The following is a 25,781-nucleotide window of genomic DNA, read 5'->3' on the forward strand; positions in this document are numbered from 1 at the left end:
TGTGGGAGATAACAGCTGGTAATCCAGAGACCTCTCTACAGTCTCACAGCCAGGTTCTTTGTATTTCACTTCATCCTGAAGTGAAAACATTCTTGCTCTAAGCTTTTAAGGACATAATAACTGCTCTACTGGATCAGACCAATGACCTATCTAGTTCTACAGTCTGTCCATAAAACATATCTATGAGATGCCCAAAAGTATGACAAGAAAACAAAAGCATCTTCTGATTCATGCAACTGGTATTCAGAGGCATTCTTAGTTTTTTATGCCAACTGAATTTATTTATTTATTAGATATATCTTATGAGCTGTCACTTCAGGATTCTTTTCTGGCAACTAAATCAGCATCATGAGATGTCATAAACTGGTTTCCAGTCATGTGAAATAAAAACAGAAAAATAGCAAACCTCTGGTGGCAACTGTGTTAAGAAGTTATGATCTGCAGCAAAAGTCCTTATATTACAGAGCTGCCCAATAGATGAAGGCAAAGCTTCAATCTCATTGAAGCTGCAGTCCAGTTCTTCAACTGATGTTAACCTAAGCAAAAGTGAATAAATTAAAATATCAATCTTCTTTTCTTTGCTCAAATAGTTTAAATATCAATTATGGAAAATACAAAAGGAATCTTGCCACTTGCACACGTGCAAGGTAAAAATCTATATGCCAAGATAATTTTGTAGCAACTTATGCTAACCCATTTTAAATAAATTCACCATCTGAGCTATCTGCACCCAGAAACTATCAAAGGGCAGTGGATATGACTGATGTATGAACCACAAACATGCAATATTTAGAGAGTAAGAGATTTAATAATGATCTTAAAATTGCAGAGCTGGAAGGGACCCTATGGATCATCAAGGCCAGCCCGTCAAGAAGGCACAATGGGGAATTGAACTCCCAACCTCTGCTTCTGCAGCCAGATGCCTAAACTACTGGCCTATCTAGCAGTCTTGATGGTTACTAGGTTAAAAAAAAGTAACTTAACAAGAAATCATTAAGAAACATAAAACATGTTGTTCATTAGTGAAGGAATTTTTTTAAAAAATACATACCCGCCTATGGACTCTGGCAAATACATTAACTGATTTTCATCAATTTTAAGAATTGCTAGTTTCTTTAGACAACCTGTACAAAACAAATGACTTATTAAAATAATGTTCATAAAATAACAAGTTTCCAACTTTTTACCTGAGGAATAAATCAACTACAGTGGTGCCTCGCTTAACAATGTTAATTGGTTCAAAAAAAATCGCTATGGGAAAACATCGCTATGGGAAACACCATTTCCCATAGGAATGCATTGAAAACCGGTTAATCCGTTCCAATGGGAACGGATTACCATCCTTAAGCGAAAATCGCCATAGGAAACATCGCTAAGTGATACAATGTTTCCCCCACTGGAATGCATTGAAGCCTATTCAATGCATTCCAATGGTTTTGCGATGTCCGTTTTTGCTATTTTTAAAGTGTCTTACAATGTTCAAAAACTGTTTTAAATGCTTGGGATCATTAGTGCACATTGCAAAACCTGTGCAAACTTAATTTGGCTTTGTTCTGAGTCTTTGTTAATTTTTGGTGAATTTTTTTCTCCCCCATTGGAATGCATTGAACTGTAGCTGTCAAACCTACAGTTCAATGCATTCCAATGGGGGAGAAAAAAAATTCACCAAAACTTAACAAAGACTCAGAACAAAGCCAAATTAAGTTTGCACAGGTTTTGCAAGGTGCACTAACGGTCCCAAGCATTTAAAACCGTTTTTGAACATTTTAAGACACACTTAAAATTGCAAAAACGGACATCGTTAAGCTAAACAGGGGGACCTAAACTGTCATCGCTAAGCGATGCAAGGTCCCGAACATCGCTATGCGAAATTTCCCCACAGGAAACATCGCTAAACGGAGCGTAAAATCGCTCAAAAAAAACCCATCGCTAAGTGGATACATCATTAAACGAGGCAATCGCTAAGCGAGGCACCACTGTATTAATTCTACATAGAGTAGATTCTCTGGAGTGAATGGGACATGACAGACACAATTACATTTGATTTAAATAGTTCTATTCTAGATAAAATTCCCATAAGATTTAACCACTGAGTACAAAGGCAGACATGAACAAGATATAACACATTTGCATAACTGCACTCTTTTGTTGTTTGTTGTGTCCAACTCTTCGTGACCCCATGGGCCAGAGCACACCAGGCCCTCCTGTCTTCCACTGCCTCCCAGAGTTTGGTCAAAGTCATGTTGGTCACTTTGATGACACTGTCCAACCATCTCATCCTCTGTCGTCCCCTTCTCCTTTTGCCTTCACACTTTCCCAACATCAGAATCCTTTTCAGGGAGTCTTCTCTTCTCATGAGATGGCAAAAGTATTGGAGCCTCAGCTTCAGGATCTATCCTTCCAGTGAGCACTCAGGGTTGATTTCCTTCAAAATGGATAGGCTTGTTCTCCCTGCAGTCCAGGGGAGACCGGAGTCTCCCTCCAGCACCACAATTCAAAAGCATCAATTCTTCGATGGTCAAGCTCTCACTTCCATACATCTCTACTGGAAAAACCATAGTTTTCACTATGCAGACTTTTGTCGGCAAGGTGATGTCTATGCTTTTTAAGGTTTGTCATCGCTTTCCTCCCAAGAAGCAGGTGTCGTTTAATTTCATGGTTGCTGTCACCATCATTGGTGACAGCCAAGAATCATTTTAAAACGCACTGCAGATACCCAACGCTGAAATTCTGTTAATCTTCATGCAATGTAAAGTTACACCATTATAAGCCTCCCAGGTGTTATGCCCAGGCACAGTCTGGACTGCCTAAATAAATTGCACAATCTTTTCTTTTTTAAAATATCTTGTCATTAATCCAAAACACCAAGAGGCTTCTGAGATCAAATTAACATATGGTTACATTTTAAAAAAATGCAAGCTAAACACTTTCTTTGCTTGGGTGAGTGAATTTCTAATTTAAAAGATGTTCTTAATTTCGTTTATATAAGGCTAGAAGATTACAGAAAGTTATTATGTCTTTGTGAATTATTTATAGTTAAAATCATACAATACAAACCAATAGACTCTGGCAACTGCTGAAGTGAGTTACTAGATAACAGCAAGTCTTGTAAACTTTCACATCCTGAAATGCCTTCTTCAATAGTTTCAATGTTGTTTTTGGAAACATCCAAGTAGGTCAAGTGCTTCAAACTGCCCATAAACTGAAAGTATATGCACAAGAACAAAATAAAAAGATGTATTAAAGAAAACATATTTTATCCAATTAATAAAATTTTGATATATTCTCATTCTCTATCAGCTGTGACACATAAGCGTGCAGCATCTGCTTTGTCTTTTTCCAGAAATAAACTTGCATGTGCCTTTTGATCACTGTCTGTCAAAATCCAAACCTGGAAACTGCCTCACTATGGATATTTCAGCCTTTACTTTAAAGACTTAACAGTACTTTAAAATTCAGGCAGTATACCGGAACTATCCTTACAGGAATGAACCCTCTACAAAAAGGATAGACACAGCAATATCACCATGCTTAATTACATTTTTCCCAATGTCCATAATAGGTTAAATCTAACACTATGCTAACACTTGTGTTGGGACTTTCCTTCTCCCTCCTACTTCTTACAGAAGCACCAAAAAAACATTCTGGGAGGGTTCACAGCCGTCTAAATCATATTTTCAGGGAACATAGAGGACACTGCAGGAAGAATCCCTTCTGATACAAATGGCTTCTCTATTGCCTAGCTTTGTTCTAATCAAATGAAATACAATACAATGTAACTAATTGGTTGGCTGAATAACAAAATGAGTTACCGGTAGTTAGGGCAGTGATCCCCAATCTTGGGCCTCCAGATGTTCTTGGACTTCAACTCCCAGAAATCCTGGCCAGCAGAGGTAGTGGTGAAGGCTTCTGGGAGTCATAGTCCAAGAACATCTGGAGGCCCAAGGATTGGGACCACTGAGTTAGGGATCTGGCTGTGGAGCCAGAGATTGGGAATTCAACATCCCACCGTGCATCCAAGAAGAGGTAACTTATATGGCCTTGGGCAAGCTACACAATCTCAGAATCTCTCCATAAGAAGGGAATGGTAAAGTATTTCCAGATTCTAACTAGAAAAACCTGAAAAGACTTGCCATAAGTAAGAATTGACTTGACAGCACACAGTTATCATTATTAAAGAATTAAATATACATACTCCTGGAATAAGAGTTAGTCTGTTACCATCCATCCAAAATTCTTTCAACCCACTTAATTGTTCAAGTACTTCAGGCTGTTAAAAACAAAAAAGGATCACAGTAAATGGTTAGATTTAAATAAATTTACTAACAAAAATTGCAATATGATTCTCCTAATTTATTTTATTTTATATATCCATCTATTAAACATGTATCTACTTAACTACCTACCAAGAAGCACAATCAACTAGCCAAGATGGCTGAGGGTAGGCTCAGCTGATAATACTAAGCCAATTGAAGCTGTGCTGAATCCAAAGATTCAGCAGTCAATCTTCTTCTGGACTGAAAGGGGTCTAGATCTGGTCTCAACTCAGCTCGCCCCCTTCTCTGACTCTTTTTTTTTTTTTTTTTGGCTCTTCTGTTGGCCAATCTCCACCAGCACAGCAGGTGTGTCAGCAGATCCAGTTTTGCCAGCAGATCTAAAATGAACCAGCAAAAGAGCACTTGTGCTAGCATAGGACACTTCTGCCCACTCCAAAACCACAACAGCTGATGTATCTTTGAGTTGGGGTTGCTCTGCTTCACAAATTTTTCTACAGGCTCAAAATACTTCATTTCAACTATGATGTTGATTTATTTATAGAGACTGAGAAAACAGAAGGATAAGTTCCATCTATATATGTATGTAGGCAAAAACAGTGCAGTCATAGTTGCATGACCCCAAGTATTTATGTAATTGTGCATGTGATATAAACTGATAGGGAGTAAATTAAGAATATTGCTTGTCTGCAGTTTAAGGTACAGTGGTGCCTCGCTTAACGGGTGCCCCGTTTAACAACGAAACCACATAGCGATTAAGATTTTGTGATCGCAAAAGCGATCACATTGCGATGTTCCCTATGGGGAAAAATCGCTTTGCGATGATCGGTTTGCTGTTTCGCTTACCAATTATCGCTGTGTTTAGGGATGGATTCCTCGCTTACCGGGCAGCGAAAATGGCCACCGTATGGAGGATCTTCACTTAAAGGTGAGTTTTTAGCCCATAGGAACGCATTAAACAGGTTTTAATGCATTTCTATGGGCTTTTTAAAATTGCATAGTGACGAAATTGCTTTGCAGCGATTTTTGCTGCACGGATTAACATTGCTATGCGAGGCACCACTGTATATGGAAATATTTCCGGTGTGTCACACAAATGCCACACCAATAGGAAATGAAATATGAATCAAGCAGTCAGCTTTAAAAATAGATTCCTTAAAGCATTGCGATACAGGCAACAGTTGCTCTGTAAGATAGCAGTTAAGCTGATTTTTATATTTGACATTGATTAAAAATAGATTTAAGGATAAGAGGTTTTAGGAAAGCTGTGCTATTTAGCTAGCACTCACCACTTCTGTGAATTCATTACTTCCCAGGTCCAGTCTCTCCAGCTGAGTCAGTCTGTTCACAGTTCTGTAGAGAGAAAGGATTAATAAAGAATTAGGTTTAAGAAAAATACCAGTTACATCCAATCTTCTTGTGTTTATACTAATGCATCTTTTTAATCAGCATTAAATACTCAGGCAGTTCTGTAAAACAGACATACTTGATTCTGGCAGATTTCTATACAATGTAAAATAATCTATGTGTCTATTATCCTACAGGTAAGAGTAAACCAAACACTAGAATTCTGTATAATTAAAAGCATGCTCATCTCTCAAATCATTCAGAAAGCTATTCCCACACCTGCAGTTCTGCCCACAAACACTTTGAGCAGATGCAGCTGGATTTATTGTTAAGTGCTAGATCATTAGGAAACTGAATACTGTAATAAAGATGAAAGTATACACAAAACTCCTGAGGAATATACAGATGTGTACCTCGTCTGCTATTGTACACAAATGATTTTTATATATAAGTGGTACTGTATATGTCCAGATGTAGTATCTTTAAATGCTTTTTTTAAAACTTTATCCGAGAGATGCAAACATCATGGACTTATACATCATTCTTTTTCTAGTTCTGCAATACACTAAATAAATTAGCAGCATCATATTTTTTAATTTATATTCTTTCTTCTCATCCCTTAAGTTACTGTTGATATGTATTGTCATGTCACTTCCAATGTATGACCCTATAAAATTGGTGACTTCCTTATACTAACTGTTCTAATGAAAAATAAGCTCAAAAACAGTCAAATAACTTTTTCTTCTTTTCACACAAGGAGCAAAATTTCAGAAGGGACTAGAGGATTTTTCTCTAATTTCCTGTCACTGATTTTCTTCTTCCTAAAAATCCCCACAATGTTATGTTCCAGTTGGTTCCCCTACCCTCCAAAGCAGATTTTCAGGGAGCACAGGGTCAATTTTAAAAAAAATCTATTACTAATACAAAAAGAATACAACTTCATAATCCAGCCACTACATTTTGTACAGAACATGGATATTTATTACATTTATTATCGATTTCCATTTTTAGAATTGCTAACACTTTACCTTAAACATGTCCAAGTGTAACTGATTATAAATGGTATATGCATATGCTTAAGAATGTAAAAACTGTCAACAGTATTAGACAGAGGAATAAAACACTCATTTTCTTCATCTAATGATCCTGCACTTGTCCCGGAAAGCACCCTCCCATCTATTTATTTATCTTATTGGCAAAGGTGACCACACTTGTTTTTTCTGATGTGTTTGACTAAGTAAAAATAAGTCATTTTGATTTTTTTAATCAATTTTTGAATTCTGTGATTTTGCTTGCAGCTTAAATATAGCCAGGCAAGTCTGCCAATAAACAGTCCAGCTATTTCCTACACTGTCAACTGACAATTGCCACCAAAAATAGTTGATAATAAGGAACCATCAATTTCCTGAAAACTTACAAAGTTTTCCCTAGCAGGAAGCCTATAACACAGATTCAAAAAGAGGCATGCACTATTTCTAATTGAACAAAATGAGAGGCACTTATCTCTGGAGTATTACTGAAAGAAAAAATATATACAAATATCACTGGAAACTAGCTAATTCATTTTATAAATTGTTTGGACAAAAACTACTGTAGCTTTTTCAACGTACAGTATCTAGAAATTCAACTTGTCAAGTGGTTTCTAATAATGTAAAGCTTTAACAAAATGTAAAAGTGTCTGCATATTAGAGTGTTAAAATAAGGAAAAAATAGAAAAAGTAGCCCTGAAAATGAAAGTGATTTTAAAAATATGGCTTGAACAATAGTTTACTATAATCATTGCAAAACAATTAGCTAGTCTCCAGCCAAGGAAGGACTCTCTAACATAACAAACCTGTCAGTTTAATATGTTTATGCTGAAACATGTAAATATAGAGGTGGAGTTTGCAGGTCCAATAGCTACAATATTCTGGTGTTCCAGGACCTGAGTGTTACAATAACTTTGTGTTACAGTATCCTAGTGCATCAAATTTTATGCTACAAAGCCTCCAAGTTCTGCAAAAAGTTTAGTCAAAACAATGATGTTGTTATCAAAATGACAGCTTGCCATATTTTAAGTTACATAGCCCTGGTGTTATAAAAACTGCAGGAACAATCACATTTCATATTGAAAATTTTGTCTTCGCTCTCTAAACCCCTGGATTTCTAGGCCCCTGGAAAAGAGACTGTTTACAGACTGGGGAAGGTATGAACACCTGAAAGAATTATAAATATAGGAAATACACACACACACAAATCCAACTTTTCATAGCAAGGCAACCTTATGCTACATCACACACACTGGATATCAACAACAATCATGTAACAGTGCTGCAGCAGGCTTCATTTTTGCAGGAGGCAGAAACACAATCAACATGAATTTTCCTATATAGATTCAAAATGGTTTGGCTGGGTGAGCATTTAAAGTAATTTTTCTGTGTGCATATTTAATGCCTTTAGAGGTTAAGAAAGTCATATTTTTAATATAATTTTATTCTTAAGAACTTTCATAGTTTAGAGTTGTATTCTATGCTTTTTCAATGTGCCTTTTTAGGCTATAAGGTCCTCCATCTTTAGAATGCAACTGAAATATTCTCATTGTTCTTTCTTACACTTAGAATTTATTTCTACTGTATCTGGGTTTGAATTCTGACTTAATCTGCCTGCAACTTAAGTTTACTTTTCATATATTTTTAAATATTTGTGCTGATAGTTTTTCATAGCTGTAAGATTTTTGGAAGTTTTCAAACTCTGAAGTACCTTTGTGCTTATGGAACATAAGAGCAATATAGAAATAAAGCTTGTAGAATTAGACAAGCTGATGTTTGGAATTACTGCAACAATGAAAAGATTTATGCATCAGATTAATTTTAACATGATTGGAAATGGTTGTCTGGTTTCATTCTGGAATTAAACCTTAATTTGAATAAGGGCCAGCAATGGTGGCTTTTTAAAAAAATGTATTTTTTATTTTCTTTATAAAGGTAGGGTAGGGTAAGGGGCAGCTGGGATGGGGGTACCCTTGGAGGGTACTTTTTCATAGTAATTCTATACGTTCTCTTCTAGTAATAGTTCCACATATCATAAAGAAATATAAACAGTGTGCAAGAGAGAAAAATCAAATTTAGACAGATATATTGTTATTGTAATTATTTACTATGTATCTGATAGTCTTTATACATCATTTATTCTGTCTCTTCTGCAGCCATAGAGAAAACTATGTATCAGTCCACTATTCTATCTACCTTGTAACTATGTATATAATTATGACCAAATTTTCTGATGGTCTTTTTTCTTTTTTACATCTAGCCAATCTGATAGTATCTTCATTTCTGCGTTTTCAAGGATTTTATCTATCACTTCATCTATTTGCGGTGTTCTAGGTTCCTCACAGTGTTTCACAAAAACTATTCCTGCTGCTCTTATAATATGAATAGTTAAATATGATTTTTTCAGAGACTAGTATATCTGGCAAGATATTTAATAGGAATAGTGGTGGCTTTTAATTCATTTGATTTGATTTTCCCCTACAGGTCTATCTCTGACTTGACAGTTCTGTGTGACCTCTTAGACATAGCTGCATTACTGCATCTTATGCTGCATTTTCATATACAGAGATCCACAACACAGAAGAACAGATTATAAGTAGCCTCTAATCAGACAAAGTAATTTCTTAACTATGGAAATCATCTAAGTGCACAGCAGATCTTCTAATGTCTCATAATTAAATAATAAATAAATAGTAATTTATAAATTAACTTTGTCTATTTTGTCTTTGGTCTTTTGGATTGTTTTAAAGTGCATTTTCTGAACACAAAGTACTACCTAACTCATATTCCTTCAATATTTATGTCATGGGCTATCTCTAATCAATTCAACACAGCAGCTATATGCGTTAAATTGAAAAAAAATGCATTATACATACTTGTACTTACATCCCTAAAGGATATTATAACATATGAATTAACCAAGAAAAAACACACATTGGCTGAAATCCTGATGCTTAGCATAGTAAATTAAGCTGGAGTAGGCCTACTGAATCACTCCTCCATAAGTTCTGTTGATTCAAATGGGCCTGCTCTACTTGACACTTACTTTAACATAGTAAGTATTAATAAAAGAGGGCAGAGAAAAGGTTCATGTTCCTATTTTCGTGTAATCTTTCTTTCACTCTTTATATGTCAAATCATCAAATAATTTTTTCACCCAATTGCATTGCAAGGGCTACAGACATGATTGTGTGACCACCAAGGAATGTCATCAGCCAACCAGAATGGGAATTTAGACTCTGAAGAAAAGCCTGGGTCCCAGTAAGGAGTGCAATTTTTTTTCTTTACTCAATTGTATTTCTTTGGATTACTTATGCTGCTGCTAGGCAACCCATCTATTCCAGTTTGGCTTCTTGGGATTATTTTTTGGAAACTCACACACACACACTTCTTTGGAGATTTCCCAAATCTCTGGGGGGTTTTGGATCTTTTTTACTGCTGCCTGAACTGGCTGGACTCAAAGAAAAGAAGAGAAGGCATCATATGTTGCATATTCAGGGATGGGGGAGTTGAATGTATTTTCCCCCTTTATTTACTTGCTTTTCTTCATATTTGGGAGAGCAGGCTGTGCTTTTCTTCATATTTGGCAGAGCAGGCTGTGTGTGTAGCTTTAGTTTTTTATTTTTTTCACTATGTATGTGTGAGTGCTTTTTCTGTTTTATTTTGGTTACTTGGTTAATTCACTGAGCATTATTCTCATATATTTTAGTATGTTTCTTGACCATACCGTTGCCCATTTCTGAAATAGAACTCTTTTGATTTGCCTCTTTGCTTTTATAGAGTTGTATAATCAATCGACAAAGCCAGCAGGGACGGCTGAGGGGCCTTATGCCGAGAGAGGTCCGGAAGGAAAGAACAAGAAACCGGGCCTTCTCAGCAGTGGCCCCTCGGCCGCGAAACACTCTCCCAATGGAAATCCGCCTGGCTCCCTCGCTGGGTGTTTTTAAAAGCCATTTAAAAACTTGGCTCTTTAGGCAGGCCTTCCCTCCAGTCAATTAATTGATCTCTGTTTCTCATTTATCCTGTCTTGATAATGTATGTATGCATTAGTTAGTGGGTTTTATCATTATGTATGTTATGTTATTTTATTGAATTTTACCACTTATGTAAACCGCCCCGAGTAGACTTTGTCTAGAGGGGCAGGGTATAAGTCCAAATAAAGTAAAGTGAAGGTTCTAATGAGCCTTTAAAATCTGAAATGAAAGAAGCTGTCCCTTTTGTGTTAAACGATAAAGAATGAATGAAAATGAAAGAGCTACCTTGAAAAACAAAAAAAAAATGAGATATCAAAATTTTCACGGTACACATCCATAATAGTTTACTTGATGTACTTTCAAAATCGTTTATAATTCAATTGTCTTTTACTGTGGTGACTAGTTTAATTATGTTTTAAGTTGATAACTTTTTAATGTGCATTTAATTTTTAATTATATTGTAGGTCACCCTGGATGTCAATTTTCTTCAGAACAGTAGGACTGAAATGAAATGAAACAAAATATAGGATAAAGGTCACACTTTTAACCTAATTTAGGGGTGACTGAAAAAAGGATAATTTGTAATACTTGCCACATGAACAATCTTTTTTAAAGGTACTGATTTCTATAAAAGTAGAACTATGTAAGACTTAGTCAACTCATTCATACCAAAATAAACTCAAATATTACTGAATACATACTTTGGCAACATTTTTAACTGATTTTCTCGAAGCTCCAAAATCTGGAGTTTAGTTAATCTGTAAATTAAGCAGAAAAATAAATCAGTGAAAGTGTTAAATATGCATATCTGAAACAAAATAAGTTTGGTTGTAAAACCTTCAAGTTCAGGGTGTTGGCTTTAACCTTCAAATTCAGGGTGTATAAACAGTCAACATGTTTACCATGACCGTTTTAATTATTAAAGATGAATTTTCAAGTAGAACAGAATTTTACTTTTCTCCTGCCATCCCCTCTCCAACTATGTACAGTGGTGCCTCGCATTACGATTGCTTCGTTTAAGAATGAAATTGCATTACAATGAACTTTTAGCAATCGCTTTTGCGATCGTAAAACGATGTTTCCTATGGGGGAATTTCGCTTGCGATGATCGGTTCCCTGCTTCGGGAACCGATTCTTCGCAAAACGATGATTTTCCAACAGCTGATCGGTGGTTTCAAAATGGCTGCTGGGTAAATAAAATGGCTCCCCACTGTGTTTAGGGACTGATTCCTTGCAAGATAGGCAGCGAAAATGGCCGCCCTATGGAGGATCTTCGCTGGACAGTGAGTTTTAAGCCCATCGGAACGCATTAAACAGGTTTTTATGCATTTCTATGGGCTTTTAAATTTTGCTTTACGATGTTTTCGTTCTACAGCGATTTCGCTGGAACGAATTAACATCATAATGCGAGGCACCACTGTATGTCCCAAAGCTGCGCCACAGATTCAGAAGGCATATCTGGGACATATACTGGGTGCTAAACAATAAGGAGGGAGAAGGCAAACTCCCACAGGAGCCAAAGTCTGCTTGTTTAATAGGGAATTCAGTTCCACACTCCTAAGAGCTAATGAGGGCAGGGCTGTACATCATACAAATTAAAGCAACAGCATCATTTATCCGGAACTCCTCTAATCTCATTTAAGTTAAGCGTGTCTCTTATCATCCACTAATATCGTTGTTTTTCTTCTGTCAGTTTTCTTAATTTAGATTTCTTTTTCTGTAAACATGACCTAGATACAACTCAAGTACTGATACTTAACCAATTCCAAACAAGTACTTTATTGGATATAAAGCTCCTGAAGCAAAACAATGTAGACAGTGTATCACAGAAGTGAGCACACCCCCTCACATTTCATAAATACTTTAGCATATCTTTTCATGTGACAGCACTGAAGAAATGACATTGGCTACAATGTAAAGCAGTGAGTATACAGCTTATATAACAATGTAAATGTGCTTGTCCCCTCAAAATAATGCAACACACAGCCATTGATGTCTAAACCGCTGGCAACAAAAGTGAGTACACCCCTAAGTTATAATGTACAAAGTGTCACTATTTTGTGTGGCCACCATTATTTTCCAGCACTGTCTTAACCTTCTTGGGGATAGAGTTCACCAGAGCTTCACAGGTTGCCACTGGAGTCCTCTTCCACTCCTTCATGATGACATCACAGAGCTGGTGGATGTTAGAGACCTTGCACACCTCCACCTTCCATTTCAGGATGCCCCACAGATGCTCAATGGGGTTTAGGTCTGGAGACATGCTTGGCCAGTCCATCACCTTTACCCTCAGCTTCTTTAGCAAGGCAGTGGTCATTTTGGAGGTGTGTTTGGGGTCGTTATCATGTTGGAATACTGCCCTGCGGCCCAGTCTCCGAAGGGAGGGGATCATGCTCTGCTTCAGTATGTCGCAGTATATGTTGATATTCATGGTTCCTTCAATGAACTGTAGCTCCCCAGTGCCGGCAGCACTCATGCAGCCCCAGACCATGACACTTCTACCACCATGCTTGACTGTAGGCACAACATATTTGTCTTTGTACTCCTCACCTGGTTGCCACCACACACGCTTGACACCATTTGAACCAAGTAAGTTTATCAGTCTCACCAGACCACAGGACATGGTTCCAGAAATCCATGCCTTTAGTCTGCTTGTCTGCAGCAAACTGTATGCCGGCTTTCTTGTACATCATCTTTAGAAGAAGCTTCCTTCTGGGACGACAGACCTGAAGACCAATTTGATGCAGTGTGCAGCATATGGTCTGAGCACTGACAGGCTGACCCCCACCCCACCCCTTCAACCTTTGCAGCAATGCTGGCAGCACTCATATGTCTATTTCCCAAAGCCAACCTCTGGATATGACACCGAGCATGGGCACGCAACATCTTTGGTCGACCATGGTGATGCCTGTTCTGCGTGGAACCTGACCTGTTAAACCACTGTATGGTCTTGGCCACCATGCTGCAGCTGAGTTTCAGGGTTTGGGCAAGCTGCTTATAGCCTAGGCCATCTTTATGTCGAGCAACAATTCTTTTTTTCAGATCTTCAGATAGTTCATTACCATGAGGTGCCATATTGAACTTCCAGTGACCAGAAACACCAGCTCCCCCTTCACACCTGAGACGTGTCACTAACAGGTCTCATGACAACAGGGAGGGAAAGCGGCTACTTGGGCCCAATTTGGACATTGTCACTTAGGGGTGTACTCTAAGATAGCAAAGGGTCTAATGAAAGCACCTCAATAAAGTTAATATGATCTGTCTTCTTTTAAACTCAAGGTATTTAAGAGCCTGGATGACCCCAAGTGATACTGCAGCTGGATAGGTGGCTAGGAGGGCAGAAAAGGGGCTCGTTCCCACTACTACTACACTACCATTTCGCACTTTGAATCTCTGAAACAGAACTAGAATGGAATGAAGACCTAGAGAGCAGTAATGACAGGGAAACTTTTTTGATACTTGCCACTTTTCCCAAAGTAACACACTACATTGTCATGCGACCAAGGGTGGCCAACGTGTGGCACTCCAGATGGTATTAAATTGCAAGTCCCATCTTCCCTGACCACTGGCTGTGCTAACTATGGCTCCAGTCTTCTTGAAACAGCAATTTGTAAATGTAAACGTATAAATACAATTCATAGGATAAAATGTGTATCTGGTATTCTTCATACTTCCATTTATATCAAAATTAATTCCATTCTCTCAAATTGTTTAAAATTGAATTATCCCAGTTCATTATATCTATTTAAGTTAATATAGCCCCTTTTTGGCAGTTAAATATTTAGTTCAGTGGGGTTAGCTTTCCATCTTCTTCCATAATACACACAGTACCTTCTGCTCATCAACATGAAAAACTAGGTTCTACATGGTTTTAAAAAACAGAATGAAAATATTTTTCAAAATTATTTACAAACTTACCTGCCAAAATTAGCTGGTAAGAACTCAAGAAAAGCATCATTCAGGTATAGCTGTGTTAGGTTTAACAACTGCGAAAATCCATCTGGAAGCCTGAACAATTTTAAAAACATTTTTAAAATTAGTAAACATGAGACTGCATACGCCATTAGAATGCACAACTAATATTTAGTATTCACTGTACAAGAGCAGAAAAAATGTAGCTTATGACAACAAAGTAACTTACTTCGAAATAGGGTTTACACTGGCCTCAACAACTGCCAAAACTTTACAGTTTTTTATATTTTCTGGAAACTCCTGTATGCCTGTGAAAAAAACACACAATGGGCATCAGTGAAGAAAAAAACCTGTAACTGGAGATGGGGGTATTCGTGTACAAATACGAATATCCCTGCATAAGTGGACGTAACAAGAGTCCACCCCCTTCCTCTCACTCCACTCACCTTCCTCTGCTGCCATGGGCTCCTCGCTCCCTTCCTATTGCTCCAGAGCGTGTGGTCTGCGATCCGCTCTTCGATCTTGCAGCAAGGCTTGTCCTCCCACCACCTGCCAGGAGTGGTTTCCAGACCTCCAGAGCAATAGGAAGGGAGCACGGCGCTCGCGGCAACAGTGGAAGGTGAGTGGACGGTCCGGCCCCAGGGGGTTGGACCCTCATTATGTCCAGATGTGCAGGGGTATTCGTATACAAACACTAATACCCCCACCTTTACCTGCAACCCAATCTTAAGATCTTATTATGTCAGAATACTGCTTTGCTTTGTATAGACTAAATAGTTTTTTTGAGATTTTTTGTGTAAGTCATACACTCGGCTTAAAACATTCAATGCACTCAAACTGCTGTTGTAATAAAACATCTGTTGAATAGGGAGTAGTCTCAAGAAATCTTTGAAGCCAGAGTCACTCCTGCATAATATTACTTAAGGTTGAAAAACAAATCTTCAGCGCCTTTTAAAGCTCTCTGCTACTCCCCATGAATAGAAAAATCTAAGTGTTACATAAAAAAGTAAAATTTTAGAAGACCTTCTGTAAAATAAAAGCAATAATAGATATTTTGTTCATTTGTGTAGCTTATTCAGGTTGCTGGTATCACCTCTTTTTTCATAATATCTGAGTGATTGAGGCTGGGCAGAAAATAAGATTATTCTCAAACTGTAGAGAGTAGTAATAATTCTATAGAACAGAAAATATTGTGCCATGATCAGAGAGTGTAAGATTTAATTCAGTGAAATATGGCTCATGATTTGAAAGTACACTTGCATTAATATACACTGAATGCAACTGAATGGAGAAAGAACATGCAGAAGAAGTTAGACTGCACAAATCAGTGTTATACAAATCAGACACGATTAGTCTATATATGTACTGTTTATAATAGAATTTTTTCTAATAAGTTCTGCAAATAAAATCTGTTAATTAAATATAATGCATCGTTTCTTCACAGCAAATAACTTAAAGCAAACACATTTTGGTGCCTTTTGCAAATGTAATGAGAATTCACTGAGAACAGTATAAGCCTGAATGAAATCTTGCTCAGTAAAATGCTGAATTAACATGTTTATAATGTAATGCAATTTATTATTTTTCATAACACCACAAAATGCATTCACTTAGACTGAGTACATAATTGATAAGTATTAATCCTCTGGGAACATGTTAAGAAATGCTGCCAAAACTTTTAGTTGGGCAAAACCTGAGCAGGGCTGCTAATGATGGACCTTTTGAAGGTCATTGATCATAGGATTACCCACAGCTGGAAATGATGACACAACAAAAACAAACTGTCAGGCAAATCCAAATCCACAGAAAAAGGGTAGATTTTTATAGAACCACATTGCTTACAATACATCCTTTAAAAATTGCTATTGAAAATTCTCCTTTTTTGTCACATGCTGCAAAACTAACAAAGACACTTATTTCACTTCAGAGGGTAACATTTTATGGACTTCAGATGTACCTGAAGAAGCAGGCTGCATTCCACAAACGTTTGTGCCAAACAAAACTTGTTTGTATTTATGGTGTCAAAAGACTTGTTACCGTTGCTGCAACAGACTGCAGACTAATACAGCTTATCTTGGACATTTTGTTTTACTTCAGACATCCTCACTCTGACCCTGAATCACAGGCCCTCCTTCTTGCAAAATTCACCAATATTGTTTCACTGTTGTTCTGATATCTCTACACTTCTTCCACAGCTATGCCATGTGCTCCAACAGGAAATGCTACTTCTCCTATTCAACATGTGGGCCAAATGTAGGTAATATTCCAACATATATTCAGGATTTATTCTATAAAGGTTGGGAGCACAAAAATGAAAAAAAGAGAAGGAATTAGGATACTTAGCCTTCCCATGCTACTAGGTGTTTTACTTAGATGCTTTTAAAAAGGCAAAAAAACCCACACCCTGATATGGGTAATCCACATGGCTCACCTGTAGTTTTCTTAGGTAATGTGGAGTCATTAGACAGGAGAATTGTGTTGGAGCTGCCCTGCTATTTGTCTAATACAAATCACTTCCCTCTCCTACATTCAGGGGAACTGGGAGACAAGTATCTGTATAATAATAGATGGTGAACTGAGTTGCACTATTACTATTAGAAAAAAAATTAGAGGCATTTAAGTTCCTGATTAGTATTAGAGCAACAATCAGCAGATTTATTAGTAGCCCTCTCATAAATATCAATCCCCATGTATAAAGAACTAGCAAGGTGAAATAAATACCCAAAGGAAGGACAATTATATTCTGCATTGAGCTAGCCACTCCCTGTCTCCATAGAGCCTAACTAGGATAACGTCAAATCAATACATGACTTCAGCTGACCAGCTTGCAACTTTGGAAGTATGCTTTACAGCATAGGTCGGGGAACAGGGATAATTACCCCAAATGGGGTAAAAGTGAAAATCCTGGGGGTAATGAGCAGAGTGCTACCCCCCTACCTCCCTCCCACCCCCACCCTCTGCAGTCAAACGTCAAATTGTAAGCCATCTCTCCCTGTTGCTTCCTTGGTTGCAGCAGGGCACAACTAAATCCTCCGTTAGTTCATAGATCGGAGATAAGCCTCCTTGATTGGTTGCAGCTGTGGATTGGCCCAGGCAATCAATCAATCAATCAATCAATCAATCAATCAATCAATCAATCAATCAATCAATCAATCAATCAATCAATCAATCAATCAATCAATCAGGGGCTTCTGAATGACTGCTTCCTCCGGAAATGACTGCAAAGCAGCAGCAGGAGGGAAAGGATCAAGGAGCAAGCAAGGGAAGGAGGGAAGAAAGGTGCAAGAGACCGAGGACTTCATCAAGCTTATTTAAATGTATGTAGAAAATGGAGGGAGGGAGGAAATGGAGGGAGGGCGGGTAGATGGGTGTGTGTGTGTGTGTATGTGTGTGTGTGAGAGAGAGAGAGAGAGGGAGGGAGGGAGGGAGAGGGGGGAGACTGACTGAAAACTATGAAAAAGAACAGGCAAGAAAAAGAGAAACCTTGAATTAAGGCGCGGGGGGGGAAGGGTGGCTTTTTAAGGTGCTGTCTAGGTTTATCATTGCTTTCCTTCCAAGAAGCAGGCATCTTTGAATTTTATGGCTGCTGTCACCATCTGCAGTGATCATGGAGCCCAAGAAAGTAAAATCTGTCACTGCCTCCATATCTGCCCCTTCTATTTGCCAGGAGGTGATGGGACCAGTGGCCATGATCTTAGTTGATTTGATGTTGACCTTCAGACCGTTTTTTGCACTCTCCTCTTTCATTCTTATTAAGAGGTTCTTTAATTCCTCCTCACTTTCTGCCATGCTTTTGCATAGTCAACGAAGCAGAAGTAGATGTTTTGCTGGAACTCTCTGGCTTTCTCCATAATCCAACACATCTTAGCAATTTGGTCTCTAGTTCCTCTGCCCCTTCGGAATCCAACTTGTACTTCTGGGAGTTCTCGGTCCACATACGGTTGAAGCCCAACTTGTAGGATTTTGAGCATAACCTTGCTAGTGTGTAAAATGAATGCAATTGTTTAGGAGTTGGAGCATTCTTTGGTACTGCCCTTCTTTGGGGTTGGGATGTAGACTAATCTTTTCCAGTCCTCTGGCAACTGCTGAGTTTTCCATTGATGATGATAAAAAAAGCACACTGGTCCTTTGATATTAGGCTATGGCACCAGGGTGGGTGACATGGCCTTTAGCCTGGTTTGTTCCTCTTTGCACACCACACATAGAATGATTAAAGTGGTAGGGCATTCGCTGGCTGTCTCTAGGAAGCATGTCATTGCTAGCACCACTCTGGTAGCCACTGATGATGAGTAAATCCTCTGCGAGCTAACAAAAAATTAATGCAACTTGGACACCTTACTACTCCCTATACCACACCATGGCTGGAGTGCAATGTGTTCCAGCAAAAATAGTGCACATCTTTATCAAATTTGGTGCATCCTGCTAGTTCGGTACACAGCCTGTGTAGATTCAATAATATTTTAATTCAAATAATGTATGATTTCCTTCCTTTCGAATCAAGGGGGTAATGTCGGCGTATATAAATTTTTTGGGGGGGGGGTAAAAGGTAAAAAAAAGTTCTGTGACCCCTGCTTTACAGGGAGAATGTAATGGCATGCTTCCTGCCTGATTTCTTTATGTAATCACTTATGAGGTAATAACAGGAGAAAGAAGACAGCCATGAATCTTTATTACAAAAACGTTAAGGAGTTATAAAGAGAAAGTTGGATCACAAATGTACAGTTGTAACAACACTTTCTTTTAATGGTTTTCATTTACTTATTTTCATAATCTTTGCGGGGGAGGTAATCCAGAATCTACAGTACTGTAACACAGTACAGTGGTGCCTCGACTTACGAACGTCCCTACTTATGACCATTTAAAGTTACAACCAGCTCTGACCGCAAAATTTTGCTTCTACTTGCGACAGGAGCGTCCACTTACAAACAGAAAAAGGCAGGGGAAAAAGGCTGGAAATTCAAATTTCTAGCTGTAGGTGGCGACGAGGCTGCTTCTTTATAGCTCTTTCACCCCAGCAGTTAGAGAGTGTGCGATCGGAGAAGGCTGCCTGGTAAGGTAAGGTGCTGTTTTCTGCTTTTAAAAACTGCTCTGGGTGTTTCTGCAGCGTGGTCTTGGGCTGGGGGGGTTATGTTTCTGTGCTGTGATGGGTCTTGAGGGGTTTGGTTTTCCCCCCCATTTCCAATGGGGCTTGGGGGGGTTGGTTGCTTATTGGTTCCCCCCCCCCATTTCCGATGCGTCTTGGCGGGCTTGGTTGCTGTTTGGATTGTTTTCCCCCCCCATTTCCGATGGGTCTTGGGAATTTGTTTGTTTGTTGGTCCATTTCTGATCTGTCTTGCATGCTTTGCTTGCTTTTTTCATTGCTTTTTCATTTCTGATCTGTCTTGCATGCTTCGTTTGCTTTTTGCATTGCCTTTTCCCCATTTCCGATCTCTCTTGCATGCTCTGCTTGCTTTTCTTCTCCCCACCCCTCGGCCGGAAGGGATTAATCACATTTCCGATGGGCCTTGCAGTGATTTTTTTGGTGATTTTTTTCTTCAGCCAGAATGTATTAATTGCATTTCAATGCATTTCAATGGGGAATGGTGCTTCGATTTAAGAACCTTTTGACTTATGCTCATCTTTCGGAACAGATTAATTTTGTAAGTCAAGGTACCACTGTACAGTTACTACAAGAGTTCTCATCCGCAAGATCCAAGACAGAAAAAGAAATTTTAAAACAAAATTAAGAATGTTAAAAGATTAACAAGTCAGTGTCTTACCTTATCAGAATAAGATACAGAAAAGATAAAAATTACACACCAAAGAACGATACAGAAATGAAAGGCAGATAGATTCCTTCAAAGAAAAATCTTCTGATGAAGATCCTCTGTTTTTAGAAAGTGAAACAAAAGCCACTCTTACAGGAAATGGAAGAAATCAATAAACAGGAAGAGATAGAGGTATTGCAAGTTACTGAGACAGACTCTAGCAAAAATATGTAACTACAGAAAATGAAACAATGGCCCACAGGTGGAAAGATTAAATACAAATTCCATTCCCAAAGATATGATACACCGACTGCAATAACCAAAGGACTACGCAAGGAAATTAATATCCAATATTTTACAAAAGTAATTCTGCTATATATGGAGCAAGAAATGCTGTTATGTTACCAAGCTGAATTCAAAAAAGGTAGAGACTAAAACTTACATCACAAATATACAGTGTATGGGAGCATGCCAAAAAGTTTAAAAATAATTCAAAATGTGCTTTATGGATTACAGTAAAACTTTTGCTTGTGCAGACCACAAATATCTATAGATCTGATTAACCTGATGAGTAACATATACTCTGGACAAGAGGCTCCTGTTAGGCCAGAATCCTATTGACAGACTCTTAGTTGAGCAGCAAGAAATATGAATAGCAATTTATAATAAGCAGAAATTCACTACCACAATTTATGGAATTAAACTCACTATTTGGCTTGTTTTCCCCAGCCAAATAGAGATGCTTTATGTTTCAAATGAAGGCAAAAAGGGGGAAAGAAGGGAAGGTGAGAGTGCTGATAACCTTTTGTTTAGAGGGATGGATGATAAATTCCAACCCACTGGGTGAAGAGGGAACTGAGACCACAACCTTCCCACATAAGCATCTTGCAAACTACAGCTATCTCCCATCTAAGAAGCTGCGCCTGGCCCCCAACAGAGGCCATGAAACTTTGGGACTGTAATATAAATATATAATTTTGGAGCTACCCACAAGGTAGCTATCCTGAGGAAGTTGAATGAATGATCACCAAAAGGTCACAATTTTTTTCCTTAGTAGTCCAATAAAGGTATCACCTGTTCCTGTATTTGTACTCATATCAGTGTAAATCTCAAAGAGGATTCTGAGCATTATGGAGAAACAGAATAATTTCTGATTGGCAAACATGTAATTTAGATTCCTCTCTGTTCAGTTTTTATGTAAAGCATCTATGAAGCTATAGTATAAGGAGAAGTAAAACATGGTAAAAGAAATACCAATAATTTATGATATGCAGATGATATCATATTAGTGAGAAAGACTGAAATCTTGTTGCATAGCTATGCCTGTGTAACTTGGTTGTGAGAACTGCTGCAAAATTAGCAGCAAGGTAAGAGACTTCTCCAGGAAAGATCTGCAGATGCAACTGTGTGGTCAATTGGGCAGTTACATGTGCAGTAAGTTGTGCAATTCGCGGATGGTTCAGAAAATGCTCAGAGCTCTCTACATGAAAGCACAGACACCATGACAAAGAACTATTGTACTTTTGTTGTTTAGTCATTAAGTCATGTCCGAGTCTTCTTGACCCCATGGACCAGAGAACTGCCTCCTGGAGTTTGGTCAAATTCATGTTGGTAGCTTTGATGACACTGTCCAGCCATCTCGTCCTCTTCTCCTCCTGCCTTCACGCTTTCCTAACATCAGGGTCTTTTCCAGGAAGTCTTCTCTTCTCATCAGATGGCCAAAATACTGGAGCCTCAACTTCAGGATCTGTCCTTCCAGTGAGCACTCAGGGTTGATTTCCTTTAGAATGGATAGGTTTCTTCTCCTTGCAGTCCAGGGGACTCTCAAGAGTCTCTCCTTCCAGCATCACAATTCAAACGCATCAATTCTTCGGCAGTTAGCCTTCTATATCGTCCAGCTCTCACTTCCATACATCGCTACTGGAAAAACCATAGCTTTGACTATGCGGACTTTTTAAGATGCTGCCTAGATTTGTCATCGCTTTCCTCCCACGAAAGAGTCTTTTAATTTCGTGGCTGCTGTCACCATCTGCAGTGATCATTGAGCCCAAGAAAGTAAAATCTGTCACAGCCTCCATATCTTCCCTTTCTATTCGCCAGGAGGTGATGGGACCAGCAGCCATGATCTTAGTTTTTTTGATGTTGAGCTTCAGACCATTTTTGGTGCTCTCCTCTTTCACCATGCCATCACCTCCACTGGCCTTGTTGTTAGCCAAGCTTTCTAAGGCCTACTTGACTTTACTCTCCAGGATGTCTGGCTCAAGGTCAGCAATCACATTATCTGGGTTGTCTGGGTTATCCAAATCTTTCTGGTATAATTCCTCTGTGTATTCTTGCCACCTCTTCTTGATATCTTCTGCTTCTCTTAGGTCCCTACCATTTTTGTCTTTTATCATGTCCATCTTTGCACAAAATGTTCCATTAATATCTCCAGTTTTCTTGAACAAGCTCTTATTTTTCCCTTTCTATTACTTTTCCTCTATATCTTTGCATTGTTCATTTAAGAAGGCCCTCTTGTCTCTCCATGCTATTCTTTGGAAGTCTGCATTCAGTTTGCTGTAACTTTCTCTATCTCCCTTGCATTTTGTTTCCCTTCTCCTCTCTGCTATTTGTAAGGCTTCCTTGGACAGCCACTTCGCTTTCTTGCATTTCCTTTTCTTTGGAATGGTTTTTGTTGCTGCCTTCTGTACAATGTTACAAGCCTCCATCCATAGTTTTTCAGGCACTCTGTCCACCAAATTGAGTTCCTTAAATCTGTTCTTCACTTCCACTGTGTATTCATAAGGGATTTGGTTTAGATTATACCTAACTAGCTGCGTGGTTTTTCCTACTCTCTTCAGTTTAAGCTTGAATTTTGCTATAAGAAGCTGATGATCAGAGCCACAATTAGCTCCAGGTCTTGTTTTTGCGGACTATACAGAGCTCCATCTTTGGCTGCAGAGAACATAATCAATCTGATTTCAGTATTGCCCATCTGGTGATGTCCATATGTAGAGTCGCCTCTTGTGTTGTTGGAAAAGAGAGTTTGTGATCACCAGCTTGTTCTCTTGACAAAACTCTATTACCTTTGCCCTGCTTCATTTTGATCTCCAAGGCCAAACTTCCCTGTTGTTCCTTCTATCTCTTGACTCCCTACTTTAGCATTCCAATCCCCTAGAATGAGAAGAACATCTTTCTTTGGTGTCATTTCTAGAAGGTGTTGTAAGTCTTCATAGAATTGGTCAATTTCAGTCTCCTCAGCATTGGTGGTTGGTGCATAAACTTGGATTCTTGTGATGTTGAAATGTCTGCCTTGGATTCGTACTGAAATCATTCCATCATTTTTAAGATTGTATCCCAGTACAGCTGTTCCCACTCCTTTTTTTTTTTGACTGTGAGGGCTACTCCATTTCTTCTATGGGATTCTTGCCCATAATAATAGATATGGTAATTGTCTGAATTGAATTCACCCATTCCCGTCCATTTTAGTTCACTGATGCCCAGAATGTCAGTTTATTTTTGCCATCTCCTGTTTGACCACATCCAGCTTACCAAGGTTACATTCCAGTTTCCTATGCAGTATTTTTCTTTGCAGCATCAGACTTTCCTTTCACTTCCACGCATGTCTGCAGCTCAGCGTCCTTTTGGTTTTGGCCCAACCACTTCATTAGCTCTGGAGCTCCTTGTCCTCTGCTCTTCCTGAGTAGCATGTTGGACACCTTCCAACTTGAGGGGCTCATCTTCCAGCATCATATCTTTTAGCCTTTTGTTTCTGTTCATGTAGTTTTCTTGGCAAAGATACTGAAGTGACTTGCCAGTTCCTGCTCCAGGTGGATCACATTTAGTCAGAACTCTCCACTATGACCTGTCCATCTTGGGTGTCCCTGCATAGCCCATAGGTTCTCTGAATTACTCAAGCCCCTTTGCCACAACAAAGCAGCAATCCGTGAAGGGGAACTATTGTACTACAAGGTGCAAATCTGATGTCCATAGGATAAGAAAAGATATGTATGCATGCAATATGTATATTTCCGTATGAATGGAACTGGAAGCAGAGACAACTAAACAGTTGTAAGAAATTTCTGTAGTTTGCTCTCATCCTTTTACATAATGGGACTGCAAGGTGTCTCTACTGTCTCTTTATTAATTTACTTAGTAAAGCAGCCTAGGCAATTATTCCAAGATGGCAGCAAGCCACAGTAACAAGGCTGATAGTATATTGCATTTAATACTGTACAGAGAGGTGATGGGGTGTAGACCGCACTGTCTTAGAAAGTTTAAACATTGCTTATAGATGTAGAGAAATCACATATGGAAAATTTTAGCATACATTAAAATAATCAGAACAACTGCAGTAATTCTTACCAAATTCACAAAGCTTGAAACATACATAGGAGGAAAATGGAATGCATATCACTGCATATATTACATACCAGATTACACTACATACCAGATTACACATTAACATTGTTCATGTCTCAAGAAACACTGCAACAATGCATTAAACAAGGCCAAATCTCAGCTAGCATCCTTTTAGTGCAAGAAGGAACACACTACACTCGTCAGCCTTTCAGGAAGATTTTTTCCCCTCCTTCTGCCAGGAGTGATTAGCCAACCAAGCACTCCAGAGCAATTGGAAGGAAGGAAGAAAAGGAAGACAATCTTCCGTGGTCACATGGCCAGTGCGACTTAGACATGGAACGCTGTTACCTTCCCACCGAGGTGGTCCCTATTTATCTACTTGCATTTGCATGCTTTCGAACCGCTAGGTTGGCGGGAGCTGGGACAAGCGACGGGCGCTCACTCTGTTGCGTGGATTCGATCTTATGACTGCTTGGTCTTCTGACCCTGCAGCACAGGCTTCTGCGGTTTAGCCCGCAGCGCCAACAGGCATATTAATCCTCAAAGGGGCAATAAAGGAAAACAAGTGTTCATAGAGAAACATAATTTAAAGCAGGTATCTGTAATGTTTTCTGAAATACTTCACAGCTATTAAATTAACACCAAAAGGTATTTTCCCATCTGGGGTACTTATGACAGAACCATCTCTTCATGAAGCACCATCATATTCCACGAATAGTCTATCGATTTATTTTTAGAAATTAATGTGTTTCCTATCTTCTGCTTTTTGGACTGAGGTTTCAGAAAGTTCTGTCATTGTGACAGATTAGGTTTTATAAGTTGAAGATATAGCCACATCGTTTCTTATTTCCCTAAACAATTCTGGGGAACTGGCTTCTTTCAATGCTTCTGCCTCAAGGTAAAGGTAAAGGTTCCTCTTGACATTTAGTCCAGTCGTGTCTGACTCTAGGACGTGGTGCTCATCCTCGTTTCCAAGCCATAGAGCCAGCATTTGTTCAAAGACAGTTTCCGTGGTTATGTGGCCAGCACGACTAGACACGGAATGCCGTTACCTTCCCACCATGGTGGTACCTATTTATCTACTTCCATTTACATGCTTTCGAACTGCTATGCTGGCAGGAGCTGCGACAAGCGACGGGAGCTCACTCCGTTGAGTGG

At 38.8% G+C, this 25,781-nt stretch overlaps 1 protein-coding gene across 6 annotated transcripts in view; it reads right to left on the reverse strand.

Annotated features, from left to right (window-relative positions):
• The window catches only part of ERBIN (erbb2 interacting protein), a 119,963-nt gene that overhangs the window by 36,753 nt on the left and 57,429 nt on the right, over positions 1 to 25,781 (reverse strand). For all 6 annotated transcript variants that reach the window (XM_072992702.2, XM_020783694.3, XM_072992701.2 and 3 more), the window contains exons 5-12: positions 14,765 to 14,843; positions 14,542 to 14,631; positions 11,325 to 11,381; positions 5,564 to 5,627; positions 4,196 to 4,270; positions 3,058 to 3,202; positions 1,052 to 1,124; positions 407 to 536 (exon numbers count right to left, since the gene is read on the reverse strand). In XM_072992702.2, coding sequence (XP_072848803.2) covers positions 407 to 536; positions 1,052 to 1,124; positions 3,058 to 3,202; positions 4,196 to 4,270; positions 5,564 to 5,627; positions 11,325 to 11,381; positions 14,542 to 14,631; positions 14,765 to 14,843 — 713 coding nt within the window. The remainder of the gene's footprint in view (positions 1 to 406; positions 537 to 1,051; positions 1,125 to 3,057; positions 3,203 to 4,195; positions 4,271 to 5,563; positions 5,628 to 11,324; positions 11,382 to 14,541; positions 14,632 to 14,764; positions 14,844 to 25,781) is intronic.

Source organism: Pogona vitticeps, chromosome 2 (genome assembly GCF_051106095.1).
Source record: "Pogona vitticeps strain Pit_001003342236 chromosome 2, PviZW2.1, whole genome shotgun sequence".
In the NCBI taxonomy this organism is placed as follows: Eukaryota; Metazoa; Chordata; class Lepidosauria; order Squamata; family Agamidae; genus Pogona; species Pogona vitticeps.